Raw genomic sequence first — 26,946 nt, forward strand, 5'->3', positions numbered from 1 at the left:
TTCGAACGGCTATAATATTGCCTCTCACTGACAATAGAACAATAGATCCTGCACAATGCGGACTAAACGACAAAGTCGACAAGGAAAAAAGGCATAACATCAGGTTTACGTAAATGATATATAATAAATGATACGTTGAAGTGAAGAAAAACTTAAAAAAAAATATTTAGTACACAAGGAGAATTTTCTCTCAGAATTTATCCTGAAAATCATGGTGATCGTGGGACAATATAGTATTATTGTAAGAATTTTATAAATTTCTCCACGATAAAAAGTATTAATATCCACCACAATAAGATATAAAATATGTTCGATTAATTTTACTATGTACATTATTAATAAAATATCTTTTATTTCTGATAAATATTTAATCAGAGAAACTCTTATCACACAAATTCCTTCAATATTGTATTGTCCCATGATTTTCGGAGTAAATTCTAAGAGAAAATCCTCTCCGTGTAGATGATTTAAAATAAATTTCTTCATGTATGAAAAACTAATATCCTGATTATTTTGAACTTTGCATATCATTTAATTTGGGCGTGCATCGGAAGTGTCGGCACGCGTCGCACATCAAAGACACTTTGTCTCGTGTCGTCGAGGCGTTCGATCGATGAGATTGACCCGCAATTTCTTTTGCCGATCGCATAAACATAGGCGCCTCTTTCGATGAAACGAGGAGAAGAAGAGGGTGGAAGAGACCCGGTACTTTAATGCGCGATATGATAATGCGCCGATATACGGGATTATGTATATAGTTTCATGTATGATAATTTGGCGAGACAAAGCTGCATTGTCGAGACATAAATTGAATCGCTTCTCTCTCTTTCTCTCCTCTCTTCCTATATCGTTCTCCACCCACCCTCTCCCACTCTGATGATCGGGAGAAACGCCCATCAAGGAGAGGGACACACTTGCTGCACACTTTGGTACAACACTGTATGAAAGAGACTTTCCTCTACGCACTTCTCTCTTTCTGCTTACGCATGCGCGAGTGGCCACTTAAGTGGCCACATCATTATATTGCAAGTATTTTGGTACAAACATCCTTTTACGGGGGTGATCGATCGAAATTCTACACCAGGACTTATTAGGTTGGTTCTTTATTGCTGCACTGGTCAACTAGTGTACACTGGTGCAGTGAGGGAAACAAAATATATTTGTCTCACTTTAACTTATTGTACTAATTCACCAGTGCAGCAATAAAGAGCAAACCCATTGTTACAACTGGTCAACTAATGTACACTGGTGCAGTAAGTTAAAGTGAAACAAAATATATTTGTCTCACTTTAACTTATTGTACTAATTCACCAGTGCAGCAATAAAGAGCAAACCCATTGTTACAACAATCCTAAAAATCGTTGCACTTGATAAATATCGTTATTTTATATACTGTTCCTTTTCCGAAACAGAAGATAATGGATCATCGATCCTGTACGCGTAACTTTTGATCAATTATTTCAGATTTCATAATTTTCGAATAACTCTCGCGAGAGAATATATGTTCCCCGTTATAATCGTCCACCGTTTCTCATCGTGCAAGCTTTCGCAAGGTCGAGCTCACCGCGAAATAAGCGGGCACGATTTCGCAGAAGCGGTACATACATCATGCTCGCGAACGTATGAATTACCAGGTCCCAAACTGGTTTCTACGGCGACAAAGGCAACGGGAATCCACCTCTAGGCCATCGACAAAGAAACGAATTTCAATTCACAGAGCGCGCGCGCAGATTTTTATTTGAGGGAGAAAAACGCTTAATCGAAATCACTTATCGGCCGCGTATGATTTTACAGTGTCGAAGGAAGAAATCACATATACGGAAGTTTTACATCCTCTGAATTTTTTCGATCAAATGTCAGATATTTATTTCCACCAGGGCGTGGCACCATCATCCGGGTGACCTGGTTGCAACTTCTAAGCGCGAATTTACAATCCCACGCTAATCCGCGCAAAATTATATTTCACCTATAACGTTACTCCGTTAGCCGGCGCCTTCGCCGCGACAAAAGCTCCGTCTCTCGTCATATTTTTTCCGATTAACCCTCTTTCGTCGGCCTGATGCTAAGTTATGAATTTCCGGCGATTGCTCAGCCGAAGACTCCGCCCGCTTCTAAGCATCGTCCGCTGCGTATAATATTGCATGTGGGAGTACATTTTTTCCCGATCAAAGTAAATTATTTAACGGACGATTAAATTTACATATAGTATTATATATTCACATTGACTTTCTTAAAACGGCATAGGTGCTTCCTTGAAACGCGTATCATTTTTGTTTAAAGTAACACCAGTGTTTAGACGCAATAATATTTTCGAGACAAGTTAGACAATAATTTTGTATTAAAGTTTAAATTGCTGCTTTAATATTGCGAATACTTCCCTTATTTTTTATTACGAATAATTTGGATAGCTTAATTTCAGCTTGCGCGCGATATGTGAGCTCATATATAAATTATATTTATTATTCTATTTATATATCATACATGCACAGAATAATAAAGTGCAGTGGAAGACGAATTTGGTATGATGTAAAGTAAAACAAAGGCTACGCAAAGACGGACGGACGGGAACAACTTTGCGGGAGGAGGATCTCTCTCTCTCGATCTCTTTCGGGCATACCGAAATCATAAAAAAAAATTAGACTTTTAAATACGGAGACTCCCTTTCTGGACTATCTCCAGTGCGCGCGGCGCGCAGGTCGTATAAACCGTGCGTACCGCAAAAAGCGGCCAGAAAACCGCGGTGGATGATGAATGTCCCGATGGGCAGGGGCACATCTCGGAACGATTAGCATAATTCCCGTGTTAACATTTAACCCGGCCGGCTCCGAAATTTCGAAATTGGACGAGCTCGACTCTACGTTTCGGAGCGCGCGTGGGAATCCGCGCGGAACCACGGACAGATATGTGTTCGCGCCCAGATAATATCGCGAAATTATGCGAACCGCTCCCTTTTTCGTCGACTGACTCTCCCGTATCTTCTTCTCCCGTTTTCTTTTCCTCTCTCGTCCTCATCTGCTTGCCACTTTTCTCTAATCCGGGCGCAGCCCGGAATACGAGCATTTGTTATCAATTCCGAGAAAGAGATATTTTTTTATTTATTCTCAAATTATAGAGTTAAATGAGCGTCGGACAGATCTAAATTTTCTCCAAAATTAATTGGCGATTTTAGAATGAAAAATCTTTTACTACTATTAAAGTATTCATAATAACAAATCCGGGCTATTATATGTGTATATAAAAAATTGGGTTGATTTAACGTAAAAGATTAATAGAAAAACTGTAATTATTTAGTTTTCTTGTTTCTTATTTTTTATATGTAATAGCCCAGATGTGTTATTACGAATACTTTAATTCTACACGGAGAGAATTTTCTCTTAAAATTTATCCTGAAAATCTTTTGTAGTAAATATTAATCAGAGAAACTCTTATAAGATTCTTCCAGTATATATCATATTGTCGCACGATTACCATGATTTTCAGGGTATATTTTAAGAGAAAATTCTCCCTGTGTAAAAAAGTATTTTTCATTCTGTATAGCCAATAAAGAGTTAAATGAAAATAATATTTGTATAAAGCAGACATATAGTCAGCATTCCCTTAAAGGCTAAATTACTCGCTCGCTATCGGCGACGTGGTCGGTTGCAACGTAGGCGTCCCATCGATATATCTCGTGTCGATCCGCGAGACGGGACAGGATTTATGTGAAATGCCGCAAAATTTCTCACCCTGGGAAAGGTCGTCGTAACAGGCCGACGACGACATTTCTCACTGTGGCGTCAACGCTGATCTTATCTCGTGTCCTTTCAGTCTACCGATAGATCCTTTTAATTAGCTCCGACTAAGTGTAAGCTCCGTCTCTCTTTTTCGGTTAAATATCTACGGACCATCTTACATGTCCGGCAATAACTTCGGGGTCATAACACGAACGTTCGAGAGCGCAAACACAGTTCGACAGGTTCTCGCACGTCGAACATTATTTTAGACTTAGAAGAAAGAACGAGACCATTAGAACGAAGGGTTCCTCTATAACTTACAATTAGATAAAAGCACTGTGCACGCAGTCTATTGTATCTTAACTTCGATCCATCGTCTTTTAATCAACTATTCGGATATCATTCGATAACATCTAGTTGAAGATTAAAAAAATTCTCAAGAAATTAATTTTTATTTCATTTACAATTAACAGAGATAAAAATTATAACGCGACGAGTCTCGTGTATGAGCACTTTTGAACAAATAGTCAGGCAATTAAAAAAATATTGTTTAATAACGCCAATCAAGAACGTGCAATTAACGAAGACAAGGTTATATCGATCGGAATCGTATCGATATAATTACATACAGGGTTCGAGAAGATGAAGACTGTCATAAAGCTGCAACTGCATACATAAGAAAAATAAAGAAATCGTGATTAAATGAAATAGATATAACAGGGTGGAATACGGGAGTGCTATTTTTTTCGACAAAGAATATATACGAGGATCGAAGACAAGAGGAAAAGTTTGAGCCATTTATCACATTTTATCGAATGTACCCGATACTTTGGCTAACAAAAAAAATAAATAAAAAAAGAATAAAAAATGCATTTTGTCGCTCGATCGTTTCCTTATGCTCTCTCGAAAGAATTTGCTATCGCGAGGGGTTAATTTGATTCGTATTCAATGCTAATCGAAGGTGAAGTGTCTGTGATTCTTCATGTGCGTCGAGCAACCTACGCGACGCACCGTCGCGAAATATAGCTTCGCGAAACAATGTTGGAACGTCGGAATTCAAGAGATAGCGCGCCGATGCACGCGTCCGAAGTGCATATCAACGGCAATGACACGTCGCGAATGTGAGCATTCATAAGTCATTCATTAATATATAACGGATTACTATGCGAAAAATTAAAACTAACTTGTTCTCCATCTCGCGACTTTGTATAGACACTGAAAAAAAATTTGTCAACTTGACTAAACTTTTCAACTAAAATATCATTTTGTTAATTAAACCTATCAAAATATTTAAATTAAATATAACATATTAAATTTAACAAAACGCATATTAAACTTAAATACTAATATATGTTGATTTAACAAAATAGTAATTTAGTTGAAAGGTTTAATCAACAAAAATTGTTTTTTCAGTGCACTCTCTCTCTCGAGAGAGAGAGAAAGAGAGAAGGAGATACCTGATAATATAATTCTAACAATAGACTCGAAGAACGTGAGAGTATCGATTATCGATCGATATTGCGCAAGCCGCGATAAAAAAACTCCAAGGATTCAATAAACGCGCCATAAATATGGGAATTAGATACACATACGAATAAGCGATACAATTCGCCGCGTGTATAAGCGTGTACCTGCTTAAAGCCACGAGTCGGTCACTAAATAACGCACGCATGCCGGCCCACGCCGCGTGCATTCACGAGGGGACCACTTAGTAAGTCCTTAATCCTTATCTATGCGTATCGCGCGCATGCAATGCAAAGTTGACACGCGCATTGAATCGCGTCGAGATCAAGTGGTATCCGTCTCGTCGGCAGTTGCACCGACTTAAATTATCGTACAAGCGCATTTAGCCGCGTGCGTATCAGCCGTCATTTTCAGCGGAAATCCGCGGTGTCCCTGTGTCGAATACGTATATTTCCTATTTCCTTCTTAACTTTCCCGAACGCCGTAAATCATCGATCGATATGACGAAGGATTCCGCGCATCGAGAAGGAAACGAGCGAATCGTTATATCGCTCGTTAAGCGCGATCGATACGATGAAATATAGCGGCTAAATTGGCGTATTAAGATAAGTGCCTATCCGGTTTAAGGATGAGAGAATCAAAGCGAGCAACAAGAAGCGTCGGAGGTTCATACAATTCGATCCCGGACAGAAGGCAAGGATTAGGAAAAATCTGTATCCCGTTTTACATTCAATAATTGCGCATAAGGAATGCATATATTATTAATTAGAAACTTATTTTAATTTTTCAATTTTATTTTATTTTTAGTTATTTTTCAGGGTGTCCAGCAGACTCGATGAAAAAAATTCCCTGATTTTTTCAGATTTTCCAAGACCAGAAATTAATTTTTTCTCTGACTTTTTAGTATTATCTTTTCCAAATATATAATTTGCGTATATCTATATGATAAATCAATTAAATATTAAATCATGAAATCCATGAGATATTTTTGTCAACAATGAAAAGGTTTAAAAGTTAGAAAAACAAAAATTTAAATCAATTATACAATCTGCATTATGTACGATAATCGAAACAAACATGTCACTATATAAACTATTTAAATAATCGCCTTTTTTATTTATATTATATCAAATTTTTTAGTTTTGTTTCTATCAAACGCATTGAAATAAAGTAACACGACGATGAAAATATAAATTAACGAACACGCTGTAGATGAATCAATTTTTAATAACATAGGAAATTAGCATGCTGGGAGTTAAGGAAAAAATTATATTTATTTAATAAAAAATTTCAAATTATTGAGATAAATGTAAAATAATGTGAAAAAATCCAGATAAATAACAAAATTTCCTGACTTTTCCCTGACAAATCCAAATTTATAAAATTCTCTAACAATGCCCGGTTTTCCAGATTTCCTTGACCACTAGACACCCTGAATCTTTCCACGAGATTCAATTAATTATTTCTCTTGTAATTAATCACGAAAACTCACATTCTGCATATCTTAATTTGTTAATATGGTATTAATTTTGTAATATCCAATATGTCGCCTTTCTCTATAGCAAAAGGATTTTCATATAATCTCTTTGTATTTCTCTTCTCGTGCCACTGCTTATATAATAATAAAAAATGCTGATTTATGCGAGCCAATCACGAATATATCAAGAAGCGATTATCGATGACTCGTGAATGATTCTTTGAATCAAGGGGGAGTCGCTCTCTGTCGTGATTGTAGGTCGACCCAGTAACATTGTGAGTCACGTCCGTGAAGCACGTTTAATTTTATAGTAAGAACAAGAATGGGCGTATCGAATCTTGACGAAGTAGTTATCGTAACCAGAGCGAAAGAGCGTTTTGAATATCGTCGTGGTGGGCAACCATTGTTGTGCAGACGAGAGAGGTCGGACCTATCCCAACGTGGGCACGCAGGAACGTATTTACGCATTTGCCCGAAAAAAAAAGATCGCGATCCGACGTCAAGACAATTTTTCAGCAAAAAATATTGAGGCATCAATAATTTTCGATATTTATAAAGCGATTGAAAATAAAGGGTTTTTCGCAAACTACACCTTGTAATAAAATATTAACAAAACTACGTTCTCCAATTCATTTCAAGTAGAGTTTACTTTAATGAAATTTTAATTAAAGGTTTAGTTATAAAGATACACGATGGTAAAAATTGGGAACGTACCAAAAATGATGGCCTCCTTCGACATTTTTGCTAAGAAAGAAAAAATCGCCTCCAAATAACGAGATCTACTTGTATATTTTCGGTGTGACACTTTGTGTCGTATGAAATTAAATGATATAAAATAAAAAGTTCAATAGTAAGATATATAAATTGATATTCGATAATAATCGAGAAATTACAATGTCAATCCTTCCCCATCTTTTATTATAGATTCGATTCAAAGAGAGCATCGAGAGCTCCAAGACGATGTAAATCCGCCCCTAGGCATTTCCGATTAGTCACGGCGTATCGAGTGCCCGAAAGCCATTCGCCATGGGCTGCCCATGAACTGAGATCTCGCTGGCAAAGAAAGCCCGAGCGTGTTATACACGGCGAAAAACCCGACCGGCCGAGGTGTCCTCGTGTAAGAAAGTGTTTCGAAGATTTGACGCCGGATAAGCATCCACATTGTGGTGTCCCCCCTTCGGCAACGGATATCTCGAGGCCTTTTGACACTGATGGACAAACGCAACAAAGCAACAGCGAGCTTATTCCGGGCACGAAGTCGAACGAATTCCGTCAGGACGACAATCGGTAGATAATAGAGCGTCACGCATCGGGGGTGCAGTCGTTCTTTCGTAATAAAAAAAACTACATTCGAATGGTATTCTCAAAAAAAACTGTTCAAAACCTCTGAATATATATAAATACAGAAAAAAATCTCCAAGCACAAAGACACCGTCAGTCGTTGACATTTAAAATTAAAATCAGAAGTAAACTTTCCTAGACAATTAATCTCCCTCTTTCCCTTGTTACACATGCATACACACACGCACGTCACTCGTTGACACCACACCAGTAAATTACCTCACGATTTCCACATTCTCGCCACGTCAAGCTGCACGTGCGTCGCTCGCGATGCGGGAAAGATATCTCTCCGTTAAGGGTATCTCGAATTTACGATCGCGAGTCGTGAATCTGCGGACTAGATAAGGGAATGATGCATGGGGTTTCGTTATGTGTTGATAGCGCTCGATGACGAAACGATTTAAAGAGACGTCTCTGTAACGTGCAATTTGCAGTATGTTTTTCTTTTCATCGGACGCGCACACATGATAACTTATGTACCTATTAAAGACATGCGAAATCAGGGTGTGGAATAACACGAAGAGAGACATAAGTGTGAATTTTCCAGGATTGCATAATGACGTAATCTTTGCACTTTGGAAAGATTACCTTGTTCCGGTTAAATATCTCGGTATCATCATCTCTATCGAGATAATGAGCAATAGTTAAAAATTAATAATCATGATTTTTTTCAATAATTCGGCTGAATAATGAATATCGATTTTTAATGATTTTACATGAACTATTAATTTTATCGTTAGAACGTATCGCAATTCATTTGCTAGAATAATTATCACGATCTCAATTCTGCGTATATTTGAAAATGTGTACATGCAGTCTGCTTGAAAAACAGCGCTAGACAATAAAAGATCCTTGATATAATCACGTTAATTAGACTGAGAGCTCGATTTTATTCAGCTACATCGAGATCTTGAGACATAGACACGCACGTATCGCGATCTCTGTAATTATGAAGTCTGCTACTGTCTCTCTCTCGTTCTCCCTCTTCTTAAATATACCCTTCGGTAAACGCAATTGATCACCTAGATGGTATTTATCCACGCCTTCGCGATATATCCCTACAAGTGTATGAGTGAAGCATGAAAACTTTGCGGTGATTTATCTCAAAATAATTATTTTCCATAGATATTTAAAAAGTTTTGTACCCCGTATATTTTTGCATCGCTACGAAATATTATTAAAAAATGTAATAAATAATATAAAAAAAAAAAACAGAAAAAAAGTAGTCACTATAGCTAAATTTTATCCGTCCCTATATTACAGCCTGAAATTTATGGTAATTATCACATCTAAATTTTAAAATTTAGGAATGATAATTAAATTTCATGTGTAATATAGAGACGCAGCTGAAACTCAACTATATAGTATAATTAAATTTTTTCCATGAACATATTCTCTTTTATTTAATATATCTAAAAATCTTTTTTCTTTAGCAAATTTATAATTTTTTTTTACATTTGATTAAATTCCCTCGAGTCGAGCAATTTTTCGCAAGATCTGATCTCGCCCATTTCCGCTTTCATACATCCGCTTGGCGGATAAATAGCATTTTGCAGATGATATCTCCTCGATATCATCGCACGGGGCATTAGGAAGATTTACAGTTATTCGAGCAAGCAGAGCGACACGCGTATTATATTAGTCGAGGTTTCCCCAACTAAAGGTGGAACCCCCGCGGTGTCATATGCCGCGATCGCTATAAGAGATATCGTCGAAGCAAAGCGAGCCTACCGATACTTTCTCATCTCCACTACACGTCTATGTCAATCCTCGTAATCTACCGTGCAACGCAACCGGCATTAACAAATAAATAATACTCGTAGCGCCACAGATCATTCCAGGGATTTACGTCAAGTTAAAGTACTCCGAAAAAGAAATTCACGGTCGGAATCAAAACTTGCATTGACAGAGTGTCCAGCAGACTCAATGAAAAAAATTCCCTGACTTTTTCAGATTTTCCAAGACTAGAAATTAATTTTTTCCCTGACTTTTTAGTATTATTTTTTATATAATTTGCATATATCTATATAATAAATCGATTAAATGTTGAATCATGAAATCCTTGAGATATTTTTGTCAACAATGAAAAGATTCGGAAGTTAAAAAAACAAAAATTTAAATCAATTGTACAATCTACATTATGTACGATAATCGAAACAAACATGTCACTATAAACTATTTTAATAATCACCTTTTTTATTTATATTATATCCAATTTTTTAGTTTTGTTTCTATCAAACACATTGAAATAAAATAACATGATGAAAATATAAATTAACAAACACGCTATAGATGAATCGATTTTTAACAACACAGAAAATTAGCTGGCAGTCGAGGAAAAGTTTATATTTATTAAATAAAAAATTTCGATTATTGAAATAAATGTAGAATGTGAAAAAATCCAGATAAATAGTAAAATTTCCTGATTTTTCCCTGACAATTCCAGATTTATAAAATTCTCTGACAATACCCGGTTTTCCAGGTTTCCTTAACCGCTAGACACCCTAATAGAATCGATCGCGAGCACATTCGATTCTTCTATCATTTCGTGCAGTTTTTCGAAAAGTTTTTAATAATATTGATTCGAAGAAAAATATTTTAATAGATGATGCTAAATTTCCTCATACGTTAATATCATCAAAGATGATTCATATCTTTTCGCGACTAACCGCACGCGAAATTTCTTTAAAAAAGAAACGAAATCGACGGTGAGTGAATCGGTGGATCGTGATTCATCTCGTCGAAAATTTCCGGTGAGAAATTGAAACGTGCAGGAGTAAAGATCGACCGAAATACACGATCGAGGAAGATCTTAAGAGAACTTAATCGAAGCTAGGCTCTCGCAAAGGCCTCATAACTGCCGATTATACTTCGCGAGTAAGCGCGAACGCGAAGGTATTCGATACTTTATGCTCGAAAAAATTAGTCTGAAGTACCTTAAAGCGAAACTAATAATACTTGATAGAGCGCTGCGTAAATTGGTACAATCTCTCGTGGAAAAAAGAAATATACGTGAGATGAAGACATTCTAACAGTAGCTTATATCGACGAAATCAAAGAGAATATCGCGTATAGCGTGATTATTTCCCTTCGATTTTCTATTTTTCTGGAATTCTATTCACTGTCGCTTTTCCTCCCCGACTCTCTTCGATCCAAGTAGTCATTAGAGCAAATTGAGCAATTCCAAATAGCCAAGAACGGTGCTTGATCACGATAACAAGTCATATCTTAGTTATGATAAAGACAAGTCGGTATATATGTATATATTATATATCACTGAAAATCGACGGTGAAATGATTCAACTATCGAAGCAATAAAGGCGTTGTCGTGACCCTATATTTTTTATATGCCATATAAACTTTCTATAAAAACATTTACTGTATAAATATATATTTTTTTTCAATAAAAATATATATATATAATTCTATCTCATTGTGTATAATGACAATGTTCGATAAAAATGATGATGGTGAATAATACACAATTGAAATAATCTTGACAGCGACTTTGACAGTCGGTGGCGAACACGGTGCCGCGATACCCTGTCGCAAATAGCACACCATTAGCCTCCGTACGAGACGGGCGTGATGTTATACATTACGCGCTAATGGCTACGTGCAGATTGCTGCTGAGCGTATACATATGTATATGTATATACGAGAGTGCCCGTTGTTCCCTTTTATCCGGCCGCGGCATGCTAAAGACGAGACACGCGTATAAGCTTTTTCTTTGGACAAAAAATATTTTTTTCAACACATATAATCAGGGCATAAACATCGTATAATCCGATTAAAAAGTATAAAAGTTGAAATATATAGAACGCGTAAAAAATATTCATAATACTCGCTGTACCGTCTTCTTCGCCGAAAGGTGAGAATGTTGCGCGGACATAATCGTGATAAAGTGCAACGAGCAATGAAGACAAATGAGTAACCGCTATCGCCTACCCGTCCGTCATACGCCAGAGGCACGTTGCAGTTTGTGTCTAATGAAGACTAACGAATGATGTGTATCCCGAGCGCGTAATTAAGCAGAAGAGGCTAACGTTTAACGTTATCGCGCGATCGACACCAGATTTTTCTGCGAATTTACTAGTTTCTTCTTGGTCCATCTGACATGAACCTTTGTCAGAGCGCAACTGGAATTAAACAGGGTGTATACTCAAATCTTAGAAACAAATCCCCTGAGAATTCCATGATTTTCCAGGTACTTTTGTTCAAAATCCCATAGGTAAAATTTAAGTATTTTAAATAATATTTAGAATACAATTTTGAAATAAGTTTATTTGTTATTTTTTAACATAAATAAAGTATTTTTTTATTAATATATAAATTAATATTAAAATAAAGTATATTTTAAAACCAAAGGTGCAATTTTTTTAAAAGTTCCCTGAGTTCAAATCAAAATTCCATGACAATTCCGCATATAGGATTTTTCAAGGTAGAATAAAATTCCCTGCGGATTCCAGGTTTTCCAGGCTTTTCCAGGGAGTATACACCCTGTTAAATATACGGGGGAAGAGATGTTCTCACCGTCTCTCGCATTATTATGAGAAATGACGTGGAACGTCATTCTCTCTTTTCATTAATTTCTTTTTATTGTTCACCTCGACAGGCCCCTTGCGGGCGAGTGCATCTTTCCGTTAAAGAAGGGAGTCACGAATGCGCTCTTGCGAGAGAGCTTCTTTGAAGGGACGACGATGGGCCCCTCGCGTCAACGTCTTCCTCGTTTATGCCTCGCGAGACGAAGGGAAGAAGCCCGAAGATCCCTCCGGGCGAATTTCGTGGCCGGCTCGTTTTCGCGGCGGCATGCCCGTCCCTACTCCCCCTTCTTCTTTTCTCACGTTCGTCCACGTCCGGACACCCTGTAGATTGTGTCCCACCGCAAGGAGATTCGGCGGCCACCGGCGCGGCGCGATGCATTCCAATGCAAATAATTCTCGCCCCGGGGACGGCGACGTAATCGTCGCAATTTCATGCTTCTCAGAAATTCAACCTGCCTATCTTGCATCCTCCGATCTCTCCTTCTCTTTCTCTTCCCACCCCGTGGTCTACCTGAAATCTCCCCCTTTACCTTATCCGGTCCTGAAATTCGATAACTCACCCTCAAGTATACCCTTTAATACATCATTGATGATCACGCGAAAGAATAACAGAATCGCGTAAGTGGTTCGACGAAAGGCGTATTTAAAGCTTATCTCGCGGGATGACGGATGGACAACACACACAAGGTATTTTATGAGTCACTTTTAAAGTGATCTAAAGCACTCGTGTATTTTCCATTCTACTTCTCGTGAAAGAGGAGAATTTAAATATGAATAAGCGCCTTGTAAGAATACTTGGGAGAGTGTATGTGCTTCGCGTTGTGGGATATAAATTACGCAACGGACCAGCAGGAGGCTGAGGATATCAAGTTTCAGCTTGTCGTCGCTTCGGTTTTAGCACCTGTTAATCGCTCCGTTCACGCAGCTTGCTCGTCAAAATGTCGAAATAAGAACGATGAAGATAAATAGCCGCAAAGTTTTTTTTAATATAATTATTTAACACTGTAATTGCTATATCATGTGTGAATGTCACCAATTTTTTTTTCATTCATTCTTAAGATGCCTTTTCATACGCAGCATCCTGCAACAGTAAATCAGTCGTGATCAAAATTTATTAGACCATATTTCTTTGTTCTCTTATTTCCAGATTAAAATTACGAGTTTTGCTTATATATTCTCATAATAATCTATTTTATTAATTCTTAAAATCTATTATTTAACTAATATAATAATTTGTTCAATTGAACTTCACCAATATAATGACAATTGTTGCGGCAGTATGCTGCACATATGAAATGGTACCTTTCCATTAATTCACGTTAATAATTTTCGAGCGAAAAAACGAGTTCCTCAAGCGAATAAATCCAACGAGTTCCGTCGCGAACCACCGCATAGCTTCGCATCCTGTCGCATATATATATTGTTACCGGACCTCTCTCTGTTTCAGGGTGGTCGGGGCAATGGTGGTCGGCGCGGCCGTTTGCAGTCGTATTCCCGGCTTGGCGAAAAGCCAGCGCGAGCAGTGCAGAAAAGCGCCGCACGCCATGCCGGCGGTGGGCGAGGGCGCCGCCATGGGTCTGCGCGAGTGCCGGCACCAGTTCCGACATCACCGCTGGAACTGTTCCCACGTGTCCAACGACCAGGTCTTCGGCCACGTGGTGGTAGTGGGTAAGAAGGATAGTCCTGTCACCGCTCTTTATTATACGACGCGTTAATACGTAATATGCATTGAGAGTGCTGTACGCACTTGTACTTCTTGTCATTCCTTCTCTCTAAGAGTGCTCACTCTTTTGGAGTAAAATTCCAATCTTTTGTAATGAGATTGTTCAGTTTTCACTCCAAGAAATTTAGAGAGAAGGAATGACAAGAAGTACAAGTGCGTACAGCACTTCAAAAGAGTGCTCACTCTTTTGGAATGAGATTGTTCAGTTTTTACTCCAAGAAATTTTGAGAGTACCATGGGCATCCGCAGAGGAGACAAGAAGGGTTAGATGCCCACCCTCTTGGAATTAGTAAGAAAATTAAACATTTAGCTGTCCCCATATTACAGCCTGAAAAATTATCATGTCTAAATTTTGCTAGATAACTAATATTTTTATAGCTATAGTTAAATGGAGAATTCTATAGCTAAAATTTAGGTATGATAACTAAATTTCAGGTGTAATATATATAGGGACAGCCAAAATTTAGCTACAGTAGCTAATTTTTTTCCATGAGCATACTCCCTTATTTAATATAAATATATATAAACTTTTTTTTAGGCTCTCCTTTTGAATAAATGAATTTATTTGTATATTTAATATTTAAAAAATAAAAATAACGAAACAAATTAAATTTTTAAAAATTAAGAAGGAACAATAAAAAACAAAATTTTATTACGCCCTGTCCTGGAGAAAATCCTGCGAACGCCCATACCACGAGCGGCGAAAATTGCCGCAAAAGGATAAAACGGTGTAAAATTGCACGATTATTGACATTCGTGCGCGTGACGGAAAAACAGTAATAGAAAATTTAAAAAAAAAGTTTAAATACATCGAAAGAGAATTCTTTGGACGTTTCTGCATAAAGTCGTAGAACTTATGGTCCATGTCGGAGCATATCCTCGAAACGTTAAGAGTTAAAGAAGACACACGGCCGTTAGTTACATCATTCTCTATTAGGCAGTCGTATATACGTGTATTATATTAACTGTCTCTTGATTAGGGTTTCCCTCTCTCTCGTGCTTCACCATCAACTCATCTTGTTTGTGTCCTAAACGTCGGATTCTCTCTAATTATCAAATATATTTCCAGCAAAATAAGATATGCGATTTCGAAGTCAAATTAATAAGCCAGTCATCCGTATACCACTTAAGCGTGAAAATTATTACGGTACGGCTAGTTGAATATACAATATCAACGAACATATATATCTCGATTCTTTCAGCGGTCTTCGGTTAACAAATTAAAATGCGCATCTTAAATAATCCGCATCGTCGTCCATAATTTCACGAAGCCAATAAGTAAAAATTAATACCTACGTATTCTGTATGTGTATATGTGTTGTGCTTGCGTGTTTGGGGAGCGATCAACGAAGGATTGACCGTGATGTAACGGTAAAACAACGGAACAAGTTTCCAGAAGTTTGCATAATGCAAATCCCATCCGAGTGCTTCGATTCGATTCGTTAATTTTTCTCTCCCTCTCCGCGAAAATCGACAATTATCGAATTAAATGTTTCGGCTTGTTTTAATTCGCGAGATAAGACTTCATTTTTACGGCGATTGGAATTTCGCGGACGCAGCGGTAGCGCACTTTTATCGTCGCGGAAATCGGCGAGATGACATTGGGACTATCACGCATGCACACATATCTGCGTCGGCGCATACACCCGCATCCTGATCCCTGTACGAAGTAGGAGATCCGGTTTCTCGTGTTACTGTTTCGCCTCCACGTCGTATACATAACGCGCGAATAACTTACTATTCGAGATGCTGTTCGTAACCAGTTCTACGGTCGAAAACCAGAGGAATAGACGCTTGAAATAGACATATCAAATACTCGTCATCCTCTCGAATTTCCAAGATCGAAAAGATTTTTTTCGATTATTTTAATTTTCCCGACTGAAGGTGCCTTTTCAGCATGCTGCATGCAACAAATCAGTCACGCGGGGTTAAAATTTATTAGAGCATATTTCTTTCTCTTATTATTTCAAGGTTAAAATTACGATTTTTGCTCTTATATTCTCATAATAATCTATTTTTTCTTACAATCCATTATTTAACTAATATAATAATAATAATTAGACCCAACTAGTTGCGTGTTCTTCTGCTTTGCTGTCTTTGTTGTTCGTTCAATTGAACTTCACCAATAGCAACAAACTGCTGCGACAGTATGAAATTGGTACCTTGACAGAGGAAAATTAAATGGGTTAAAATTAAATGAGAGTGTGTGTGTGTGTGTGTGTGTCTGTCATTTAATCATCGTGTTATCCGTAGCCAAAGGAAGTAAAAAAAAGGCAAATCTCTCTCTCTCTCTCTCTCTCTCACGAGACACAACGCGCGATTATTTAAAGGCGAGCTTGATATACGACAGGCGTCCTTAATTTTCGCGCCTCTTAATTTTCGGTGGCCTAAGGAGTAACTTAATCGCCGCGACACGTTGCGTGTCGTGTGGCAGATCGGCTCGGTGACAAACGGCGAAAACGATATTTCTCGAGGACAAGATAATCCCCGGGTCCTGTGAGTGGAAGCTGATGTGTGATCCGCGTTCGCATAAATATCATTAAATACGACATATTTGTCATCCTGGCATTAAAAACCATAAACGCGAACGAAGGGAAGATTAAATGTCCCACGTCGAAAATTTACTCGGGCCGATATACAGGGTGTCACGTTTCAAATTTAATTCTCGAATCTTCGAAAGCGGAGAAAAGATTTAATTGAAAAAAAATCCTAAGAGAGTTGATCGCGATTTTTATTTCTCTGAAAGATCCAAAGACATATATTTCTCTCGAATCGTTGCTTTTTATTTTCAATAGAATCTCGCAAACACCCTGTACGCAGAGGGCAGTTTCGCGGTGGCCCGGCGATTTCTCATGATTAACCTGCAACAGGATTAAACTGACGCCGGGGAAGAAGAGAATAAAGTCTGGTAAACGCGGTGTGATTTACAACGTGCAACGAGACATTCGTACTTTGTTACCCGTCGTCCCGTTGCCATTGTACGAGGCTCGTACGTCACCATCGAGAGGCTCCGTGGGTTATGGCTTCTGGAATTCCACACTGAATAAAATGCGCGTATAGTGCGTCGTAAAGTCGTGTGTTAAAAGGGATTGGAAGGGAAGAACGCGATTGCACGGCGGGGATTCGCACAAGGCACGAAGAGGCGGACGATACGCCGATTTCCGATAATTAATTACGGACTTTACTACGTTGCAACGACGACAATATCGTTATCCTTTTTATTCAATTACAACTTCGTCGCGAAAAATATGCGCGAATTAGAATCGAGCCCTCTCGCGATTGTCGCGACTCTCTGTATAATTTTGGTAATTAAAAATCATGAAAAAATTTGGAATCTAAGAGAAAAAAAAAACGCGTAACACATTTCTTCAAATACTGAGAGAGAACGTGTTTGCGCTCGGATGCGAAACGGCGGCGAATCTCGAGGAAGTCGGGCGAGAAATAAGAAGATCAGAAATTAATGCGCAAAAAGAGAGTATAAATAACGCTCATAAGAGACGCGAGAGAGCGAGAGGGAACAGACAGGGCGGTCAAGTCGCTAACTTAATTAGTGAAATTAACGGAGCCGCTCGACATGCCGAAGCTACGAGCGCGGCGACTTCTTCAGGATGTTTCCCCGGGCTCTTAAAACGCTCGCATTACGCACCCCGTATAGATAGTTTCAAATGAAATAAAACGCAATTAAAAAAGGGTTTGATTAAAAACATAAAATGGGAACGGAACCGTTGAATGACATAGAAGACGAAATACGGTCCGTCTAAGACTCGTATCGCTCGTTAGAAGAGAGGCTGCGGATAAATGAGCGGAATAAATTTCTGGTAGCACTGTATCACAGAATATCCGAGGTACTCTCGAAGATAAACTCTGATTTATCTGTATTGTGAGAGAGAAATATAGACACCTTGGGGCGCGTAATTTCAAAATATCTCCAAGATGCGTCGATACACACACACACACACAAACATGTATGTTGTTTTTTCACCGCCGGTGCGATTCATATACAATCGCGTATCGAAACGTATTTTAACGATATAATATAAATACGATTGTAATTAAATCTAATTAGGCACGTCGATCGTCGTCGATCTGAAAATCCCTCATTACGAGGGAAGCAACTGGTTACTTAAAATCAATCCCAGTCGATTTGTCGCGGCCCACTCGGTCGATTTTATTCGTGGTGAATACATTTTCATAAATTAGGCAGACCCGGGAGACTCTTTTCGAGATACGAACAAGGTAGTAGGCGGTGATCGTCTAATCGCCCAAATGAAACGACGTGATTAAGAGATCCATTACGCGGTCGACGGAAGGTATACGTTGTAAATTCAAGGGAACAGGACGACGTTTCTGACTCACCGATGTCATCACGAAAATGTTTGCGCACGAAGGCATTTTTTCCCTTTTAATTAATTTCTTATTATTGTAATAATTATTTCAATTGATTCTACAAGAGATCTCTCCTAAAAATCGTCGCTACTTCCACAGAGAATTTACTCTGAAAATCGTATTAATTAAGGGACAATATAGAATTTTAGAAGAGTTTCAAGTTAATATTTGAAACGCAATAAAAAATATTAATATGTACATATTTCTTATCTTATTGTATAATAATAGATATTAATATTTTTTATTGTGACAAATATTAATCACAGAAATTCTTATAAAATTCTTCCAATACCATATATATTGTCTTACGATTACCACGATCTTCAGAGTAAATTCTACGAGAAAATTCTCTCTGTGTAGATACGTGTGCCGAATTAACTTTACTCTGTTCGAGACAAAATAATTCGGACCGCACAGCAAACATATATATGATAAAGGCAGAAATGAGAGAACAAAGGAGAAAACAATGATTTCGCGTCCAGGGAGACATTATCAAGTACTCTTTCCTTTTCCCTATACACAAGGATGTCGCGTTAATGCGGCGTCTTATCACTTTTTGTTGGATTCGATAGAGAGCACCTTTTTTGCAGCTCCTCTTTCTTCTCCCTCCGTTCCAGCTATATCAATCCTGTTCTCCGCGCACTCTCCTGTGTGCTCGCGTATTTTTTATTTATTTATTTATTTTTTTTTTTTTCTTATTTTCTCTCAACTTCTTATCCGTCTCAAATAACTGGACTGGCCCACACTCGGCGCTCTCGCATGGACACACCTACCTACCTGCCTGCGTCTACCTGCCTTTACCTGCCTTTACCTGCCTACCTGCGGTTCCCCTCCCTCCTTCTCCCCTGGTCCTCCCCTCGGTGCATAGCCTGACGCATTCATTCTCCTGTTTCGCATCGATGTACATGCATATTGAGCTATGTCGCGCGGACGAGCGTGCGAAATGGCGCACACGCCGGTTTCGACACACGCACGCACGCATGCACGCGCGTGCACACGACGGGGTAAATAATCACGGCGCGACCAACCGGTGGCAGAACGATCAGAGTGCGAAGATGAGTTTACGAAACGAAATAACACGGGAAAAAATAGAGCTACTATATGGATTAATTTTAGCTATTTTTTGGCTATACACGAGAGAGAATTTCCTTTTCGAATTTGTCCATGCTAAGAAGTTTTATATACATGTATTACTATATTACAATTGTCTTCTCGATCGAGAGAGCCGAGTAATAATTTATTTTCAATTTGTGCTCATCGATTTAGCAGCAATTCCTAAATCGACGTGATTAGAAATCATTATACTCTATCGCAAAAAAATGATCAACGAAGATCTCTACACGGAGATAATTTTTTTAGAAAGAACATTATGAGATATTGGAAGAATTTTATAATAGTTTCTCTGATTGATATTTACCACGCTAAAAATATTAATATCTGTCATAATAAAATATGTTCGATTAATTTTACTATGTACGTATTAATATTTTTTACTATAGTAAATATTAATCAGAAAACTCATAAAATTCTTCCAATATTGTCCCACGATTAGCATAATTTTTGGGGTAAATTCTAACAGAAAATTCTCTCCGTATATTAGTTATCATAGCTAAAATTTAGGCATAATAACTAAATTTCAGGTTGTAATATAAAAACAGCTTAGTTAGCTAATTTAGCTTGGCTAGTTTTTTTCCGTGATATCCTCATCGTTATTTTATTCTCTAAAAAAATCTCAGCTTTATAAAAATGGGCAAATTAATTAACTTTCTTATTTTCTTATTCTTTTAATTAAATAACCGATTCATATCGCTTGTGCGTATCATCGTTATACAGCCAACGAGACGATTACTTACATCGGTTTTATAATCGACTGAGAAGAAGAGTGAGATGGTATCGAGATCTCAGTCTATATAAAATTGTATCGCGCTTAGAGCAACACACGGCTCGATTTATCTCTGTCAACTTTATCGTTCCGCTAATTTGTTCGATAGCTTGTTGGGGGAATCTGCCGGTCTTCGGGATAAGATATACGGCGTGCATCGGTTCGCGAACAGCAGGTGATAACATTCGCGAGGATAACTCCTTGCCCGTATCTACTGTCTTTCTATGGAAAAAAAAATTAAACTAGATAAAATCCACGTGATATGTGAACCGGCGCGAAGAGGCGCCGCCTGGGGAAGGAGAGAAAATCGCCCTCAAGAATTTATGATCGGCGAGGAAAATTACTATTGCCGCGTCTCGCGACATATCCTTATGGCATCATCCGCGGAACTGATATTTATTCAAAGGTAAATTACGAGAGCCGCGGATCTGTTTAGATAACCACGAGGCGGAGTGCAGGAACGTCCGTGATAGAGAAGATTGCATTAACCCGGGGATAAGCGTCGGTCGATCGAGCGTGCGCTCTCGATTACGCGTTTCAATCCGATCGCGCGATTACATTTCGCGAAGATTTAGGCGTCGCACCGTAATCGGTAATTCTCCCTCGGCGATCTCGTCCGTGATAGCAGAATCGGGTACAACACAACCCGTATCTTATAGGAAGATACGGCGAGACGAATTTCCATCTACAAATAGACGAGGGATGAGCCTCTCATCCTCTCCTTCCCTCATTATTGGCTACGTTCCGGGGCTCGTGCTCGATCTTACTCGCCGAAGGCGAAGGTAGAGGAACGACCGAGGGAACGATGGCAAGACGAACGGGATCGATATAATTCAACGTACTTTAGCGTAGAGAAAAGCGCCAACGGCAACCAACACGAGCAGCGTGGCGGATCCTGCTGGTGTGGATTGAGTTATGGACCGATGCGGCTCTCGCTTCGAGAGTCCTCGGGGGCTCTCCCTGTCTGTGGATATAAGAGGCCTCTTTAAGCGCCCCGTATAAATAAACTAGTTAATAAATTAATATATCACACAACCGGCGCGTATATCTCCTTCCAACCGAGTCGCTGCCGCGGACAAGTGCCCCTGCGAAAATCGCCAACGAGACGACCGAGGCCATTAATAACGATGTAAAAGAAAAAAGAGAGAGAGAGAAAGAGAGGGAATTTCGCTTCTCTCGTCGGTGTCCTTCTTATTAAGATGTAACCGGTCATCGGGAGCAGTGTACGATAAATACCTTCCAGGAAAACGCTCGGGAAGAGTAGGTAGGTAGGTAGCTGTGAAATTCTTTCTTTTTTTTTTTCCCTCTTCTTCTGATAACAGGTAGTACTCGGGCCTCGAGTAAGAGTTTCGCGCGGTTTATAATAATAAACGCGATAATGTCTCGTTCGCTTTGCGATGTCACTTGCGAATATCGCGAGTTATGAAGCCTTGAAGGAGCCTTGAGGCAAAACACGAGGAACGCCTCGAGATCTTTAACCCTTATATTCGCTTTAATCTCCGCACCGGTAAATATTCGTCTTATCTAAACCTCAATTAGTTATTAAATCCCTTACGCGTTTTATTGCTCCACTTTCTATATTTTAATTTATATATAGTAATATATGTGTACGTTAAAATTATTCGTATGTGCAAGATCGAAGGTTAAAGTTCACACTGTTGTGAGATGTTGCAACGATAAAAAAGAATATTAATATTATTATAATAGTAAAATTTATTATGTACATATTAATATTTTTATTCCGGTAAATATTAATCAGAGAAACTCTAATAAAGTTCTTCCAATACCATATAATTGTCGCACAATTACCATGATTTTCAGGGTAAATTCTAAGAGAAAATTCTCACTGTGTACGTGTAATGCTCTCGCGACATAGCGAGAAAATGTCAGTGTGAATAAAGTTCACACTGTTGTGAGATGTTGCACGATAAAAAAGAATATTAATATTATTATAATAGTAAAATTTACTATGTACATATTAATATTTTTATTCCGGTAAATATTAATCAGAGAAACTCTAATAAAGTTCTTCCAATACCATATATATAATTGTCGCACAATTACCATGATTTTCAGGATAAATTCTAAGAGAAAATTCTCACTGTGTACGTGTAATGCTCTCGCGACATAGCGAGAAAATGTCCCGCGCTGCATCATCATTTTGCGGGAGAGAGAGAGAGAGAGAGAGTGCAGCCATAAATCACCAGCCTAATGTAACGAACACCGTAAACGAGATATGACTGTGGATCTCCGGACTAACTGATATACTAGATGCGACCCCCCGTCGTCGCAGCCTCGTGCGAATACGAGTGTCGTACAATGACGCATTAAGTGCATTACACGTCTACGTGACAAGGATCTCTCTCCCTCCTTCTCTCTCGGTCGGTGTTATTTAATATTGCATCTTAAAGTAGCACCTGACCATGTAGGGTACCTGGGATACTCTGATAACCAAGTGGAGCAGCCTCTTTGTCTGCTACCAAACAATGATTTATCTTACGATTAGAGGAAAAGATGTAAAAGTAAGGGATTTAAAGCACTGGCGAATCTTGATAAAATTTTGGTGAATTATTGTTTATTTAATAAATGCAACTTCAAGAGTAACGATAATTATTTAAATATCTCATGGGATTATTTTGATTTCAGCAACCCTCAGCTAATGCAAAATGTATAAGAAGTCTATGCTTTGTAATTAAAATGATCTTTGTGAAAGATATAAATAATGATGGAAAAACAGTTTCTTTTAATACGCGAGAAAAATGTCAAGATTTTTAGCAACACCTAAACAATTTAATTTCGAAAATGTATCCGCAACTTTTAATACAGAGAGATGGGGAGAGAGAAATTATGCCACAGTCGTTTGCCACGATCCGGATCAGTTAAGAAAAATCAAGTCGGACTACCTCGTTAAAAGTGAGATCCCTCGAAACGAAAAGAAACAAACACGAGAGCTTAAAGTGGATAAATTCAGCGGTCGGACTTGAATCGAACAAATGCTAAGTGCGTCTTAATTATAGTAATTGCTTAATTGTCCGTGTTATCTGATCGGGTTCAACTTGTCGATAATAAGAGAATCGCGCGTATTTATCCTTATCAGATTTTTGTTCGACGATACTGGAGAAACGGAGGAGGTTTTACGTAAAAGAACGAAAAAAAATTAATAAATCACGGACTACATGCAATTCGTTAAAATCGAATAAACCCATCGTTCGTTGATTATGAATTGATTATCCACGATGGTGGTCCTCATTAGGATCGTAAAAAATTATTCATAGCCGTTATGTCAAAATCGCAATCTCGCCAATCGGTAATTTTTTATTTCTTCAATTTTTATTTTATTAACTGTGTATGTGTGTGTGTGTGCTAAAAAGTTGCTACTTTTATTTGCATATTTATATAAGCATATTTGCGCGTATCTCGTCACTTTATCAAGAATAACGGAATTGTTCAAGTGCTCAAAATTTGGCATACGTGAATTAATTTCTCATAATTATAAGTTTCGCGTTAATTGCTCATCGTACTTATATGACCGCTAAAATTAATTGCCTCAATTTCTCAACGGAAACGCCCCGATTAAAAAAAATATATATATATATATATATATATATTTTTTTTTTTTTGATCGCGCGTGAAAAAGTGATCACTCCGTTTTAATCCTGCAATCGCTACTCGGCGGCGGTTTATGATGATTGAACGATGATTATTCATTGAATCGGTGCGCGGGCAGGTTAGTTTCAGATTACAAAAGGACGGTCAAAAGGATGACCATAAAAGTCGGTCCCGCTCTCTCGTCCGTTTCGCGGAGATGCTCTTTGTCGTTGCCTCGGTCCATCCATCGTCACACAAAAGGGGGTGGAGGGGTGGGAGGGTGAGGGAGAGAAAACGTACTGAATCGCACGTGCATTACTTTTACGCCATTGTATATAAGGGAGAGAGAGAGAGAAGAGGGAAAAAACGCGGGCCCTAAAATATTCCACCCCGTACGCTATCATCGCGCGGTTATGCCTCATGAATAACTCTTGGAGAGAACGTCTCTCCTTTCTTTCTCTTTCTCAGATCCGTATTATGAAAACAATCGACCGCGCCGGCGTTAAACCATAGGCATAAGTGTTAAACGACACGGCGACCATTGGGATTTAACTGGCACACGCATCCCCCTAAGGTCGTTAATCTTTTAACTCCCGACTACTATACTCGGTCGCATAATTATTGCGACGAATGCATGACAGCTCTTATCACGTGACGTTTCGAACGAAATGAGAGAATATTCTTTAGAGCAAAAGAGTACACCAAAAAATTAATTTACCAATTATTCTATTAAAAATTGCAGATAAATGAAAAAAATTATCATACTTTAAACTTCCAACACTGATATTAGAATTTATATAACTTTTTCAGAGAATTAATTGTCAAAGATGTACATATAAAAAAATTTGATTCTTTTTTTTACTATTAAAATATCTCCCTAATTTCAATCAATTCTGCGTCTTGCAGATTGCTTTCGCAAAACGCTACTGAATTGTCATTTAATTTAATTTACGGTGGTAGCCAAGCCATATATATTAATTACTACTTGCATCGGCGAGCAATGCTGATTCTGACAAAGACTCGCCCGCGGCTTCGTCGATGAATCAAGTTTCTTACGATCGCGCAACGATATCTATAACTCGAACTTTGTTCGCCTACAGAAAGATCTTTCCGAGATTGGCGACAGCGTCCTTAACGAATACAAAATGCAAATTAAAAGATCTGTATCCATACTAAAAGGTTTTATATATTACGATACAATTGTGTTCTCGATCAAGAGAGTAGAGTAATAATTTATTTTCAATTTGGACTCACCAATTTATCAGCAATTCCTAAATCGATGCGACTAAAGATCATTATACTATCACAAAAAAATAATCAAATATACAATCACATGAATAAAATATCAATTTTTCTTTCATATGTATTTCATCTGTAAATCTGTAAATGTGTATGTTTGAAAGCATAGAAATTCTACAAAAAAATATCGAGCAATTTTTATTTGTAAATAAACAGAATATATGTAAATTAAAATATACATACACGAAGAGGATTTTCTCTTTGAATTTATCCTGAAAATCATTGTAATCGTAGGACAATCTAGAAAAATTTTATTAGATATACATATTAATCTCTGATTAATATTTACCACAATAAAAAATATTAATATTTACCGCAATATCATAAAATATGTTCGGTTAATTTTACTATGTATACCTATATAGTAAAATTTATTATATGTAATATTAATATTTTTATTGTGGTAAATATTTTAATTAGAGAATCTCTTATAAAATTCTTCCAATATTGTCCCACGATTACCATGATTTTCAGGATAAATTCTAAGAGAAAATTCTCTGTGTATAAAAATAATGCAACGCCAAACTCGAATGCATCCCTCCGGATTCGCGATTATTTCTCATGAGGATCCTGATTAATGTGAATATTTCAATATTGCTAAGAGCGAGATGGCTAGTTGCGCGCGAATCACGTGTAATTTTTGCTATTGACGCTAAACGACACGCGTATGTATATATATATATAAATATATATATATATATATATATATGTGTATATGTACTCAAGTTTATGCAAACGCGTCCTCACACGGATCAACCGCGAGAAGCGAGAAACGAAGAAAAGAAGGGAAGAAGTTTCATTCGTCTTTCTGGTACCGTTCAATGGTACCGTACCATACCATCGATACGTAGGTTGCGTAGGCGAGTCGAGGGCGAATGATCTGTCCTCCCGTGACAAACAAACGCCGCGGGCCAATAAGGATTTCCCGTGCACAATACCCTGTACGTGCATACAAGAGAGACACGGACGCGCGAAACCTTTAACCCCGAGACACGACGAGCGAAAAGAAAAAGGGAGGAGACAAAGCGCGAGCGAAAGCGAGTTTTACACATGGGTATATACATATCGTATACGTGCGAATATATACATATATATATATATATATACGTAGGGAGCGGACAAATTTTTCTCACGACGAAATAAAGATCTTGTCGGACACGAGGTGATACAAGACGAAAACATCGCCACGCGTGGTGGCCGGAACACGCTCGTTCACTAAGACGATATCGCTGATTCTCTTCTCTCAGCATCCACCCACCCAAAGTTTACGATATATACACACACGCACTTTGTTGCGTGTTCGTTTGCCTAAAGAGGCAGTGTTAAAGCAGGAGTTTCAATAAAAATGCATCTAGTTGCATTACAACTAATAAATAGTTCCGATTAAAAGATCGGAATAAATTGCAAAATATCTCAAATATAAATTCACATATACCATATACAAATAAGTAAAATATGCAATCATATATTAGATTTATCGAATATATAGTAATAATGATTGAATATTGAAGGTCGCTCAGGGATATCTT

The 26,946-nt window shown here is 38.0% G+C and overlaps 1 protein-coding gene across 3 annotated transcripts in view; it reads left to right on the plus strand.

Moving 5' to 3' along the window:
* LOC114945244 (protein Wnt-7b) overlaps positions 1–26,946 on the plus strand; it is a 61,928-nt gene that overhangs the window by 22,396 nt on the left and 12,586 nt on the right. For all 3 annotated transcript variants that reach the window (XM_029321361.2, XM_085482231.1, XM_085482232.1), the window contains exon 2: positions 13,987–14,207. In XM_029321361.2, the coding sequence (XP_029177194.2) occupies positions 13,987–14,207 (221 nt within the window). The remainder of the gene's footprint in view (positions 1–13,986; positions 14,208–26,946) is intronic.

Source organism: Nylanderia fulva, unplaced genomic scaffold (genome assembly GCF_048542155.1).
Source record: "Nylanderia fulva isolate GAGA-0341 unplaced genomic scaffold, ASM4854215v1 Scaffold2, whole genome shotgun sequence".
Taxonomy (NCBI): domain Eukaryota; kingdom Metazoa; phylum Arthropoda; class Insecta; order Hymenoptera; family Formicidae; genus Nylanderia; species Nylanderia fulva.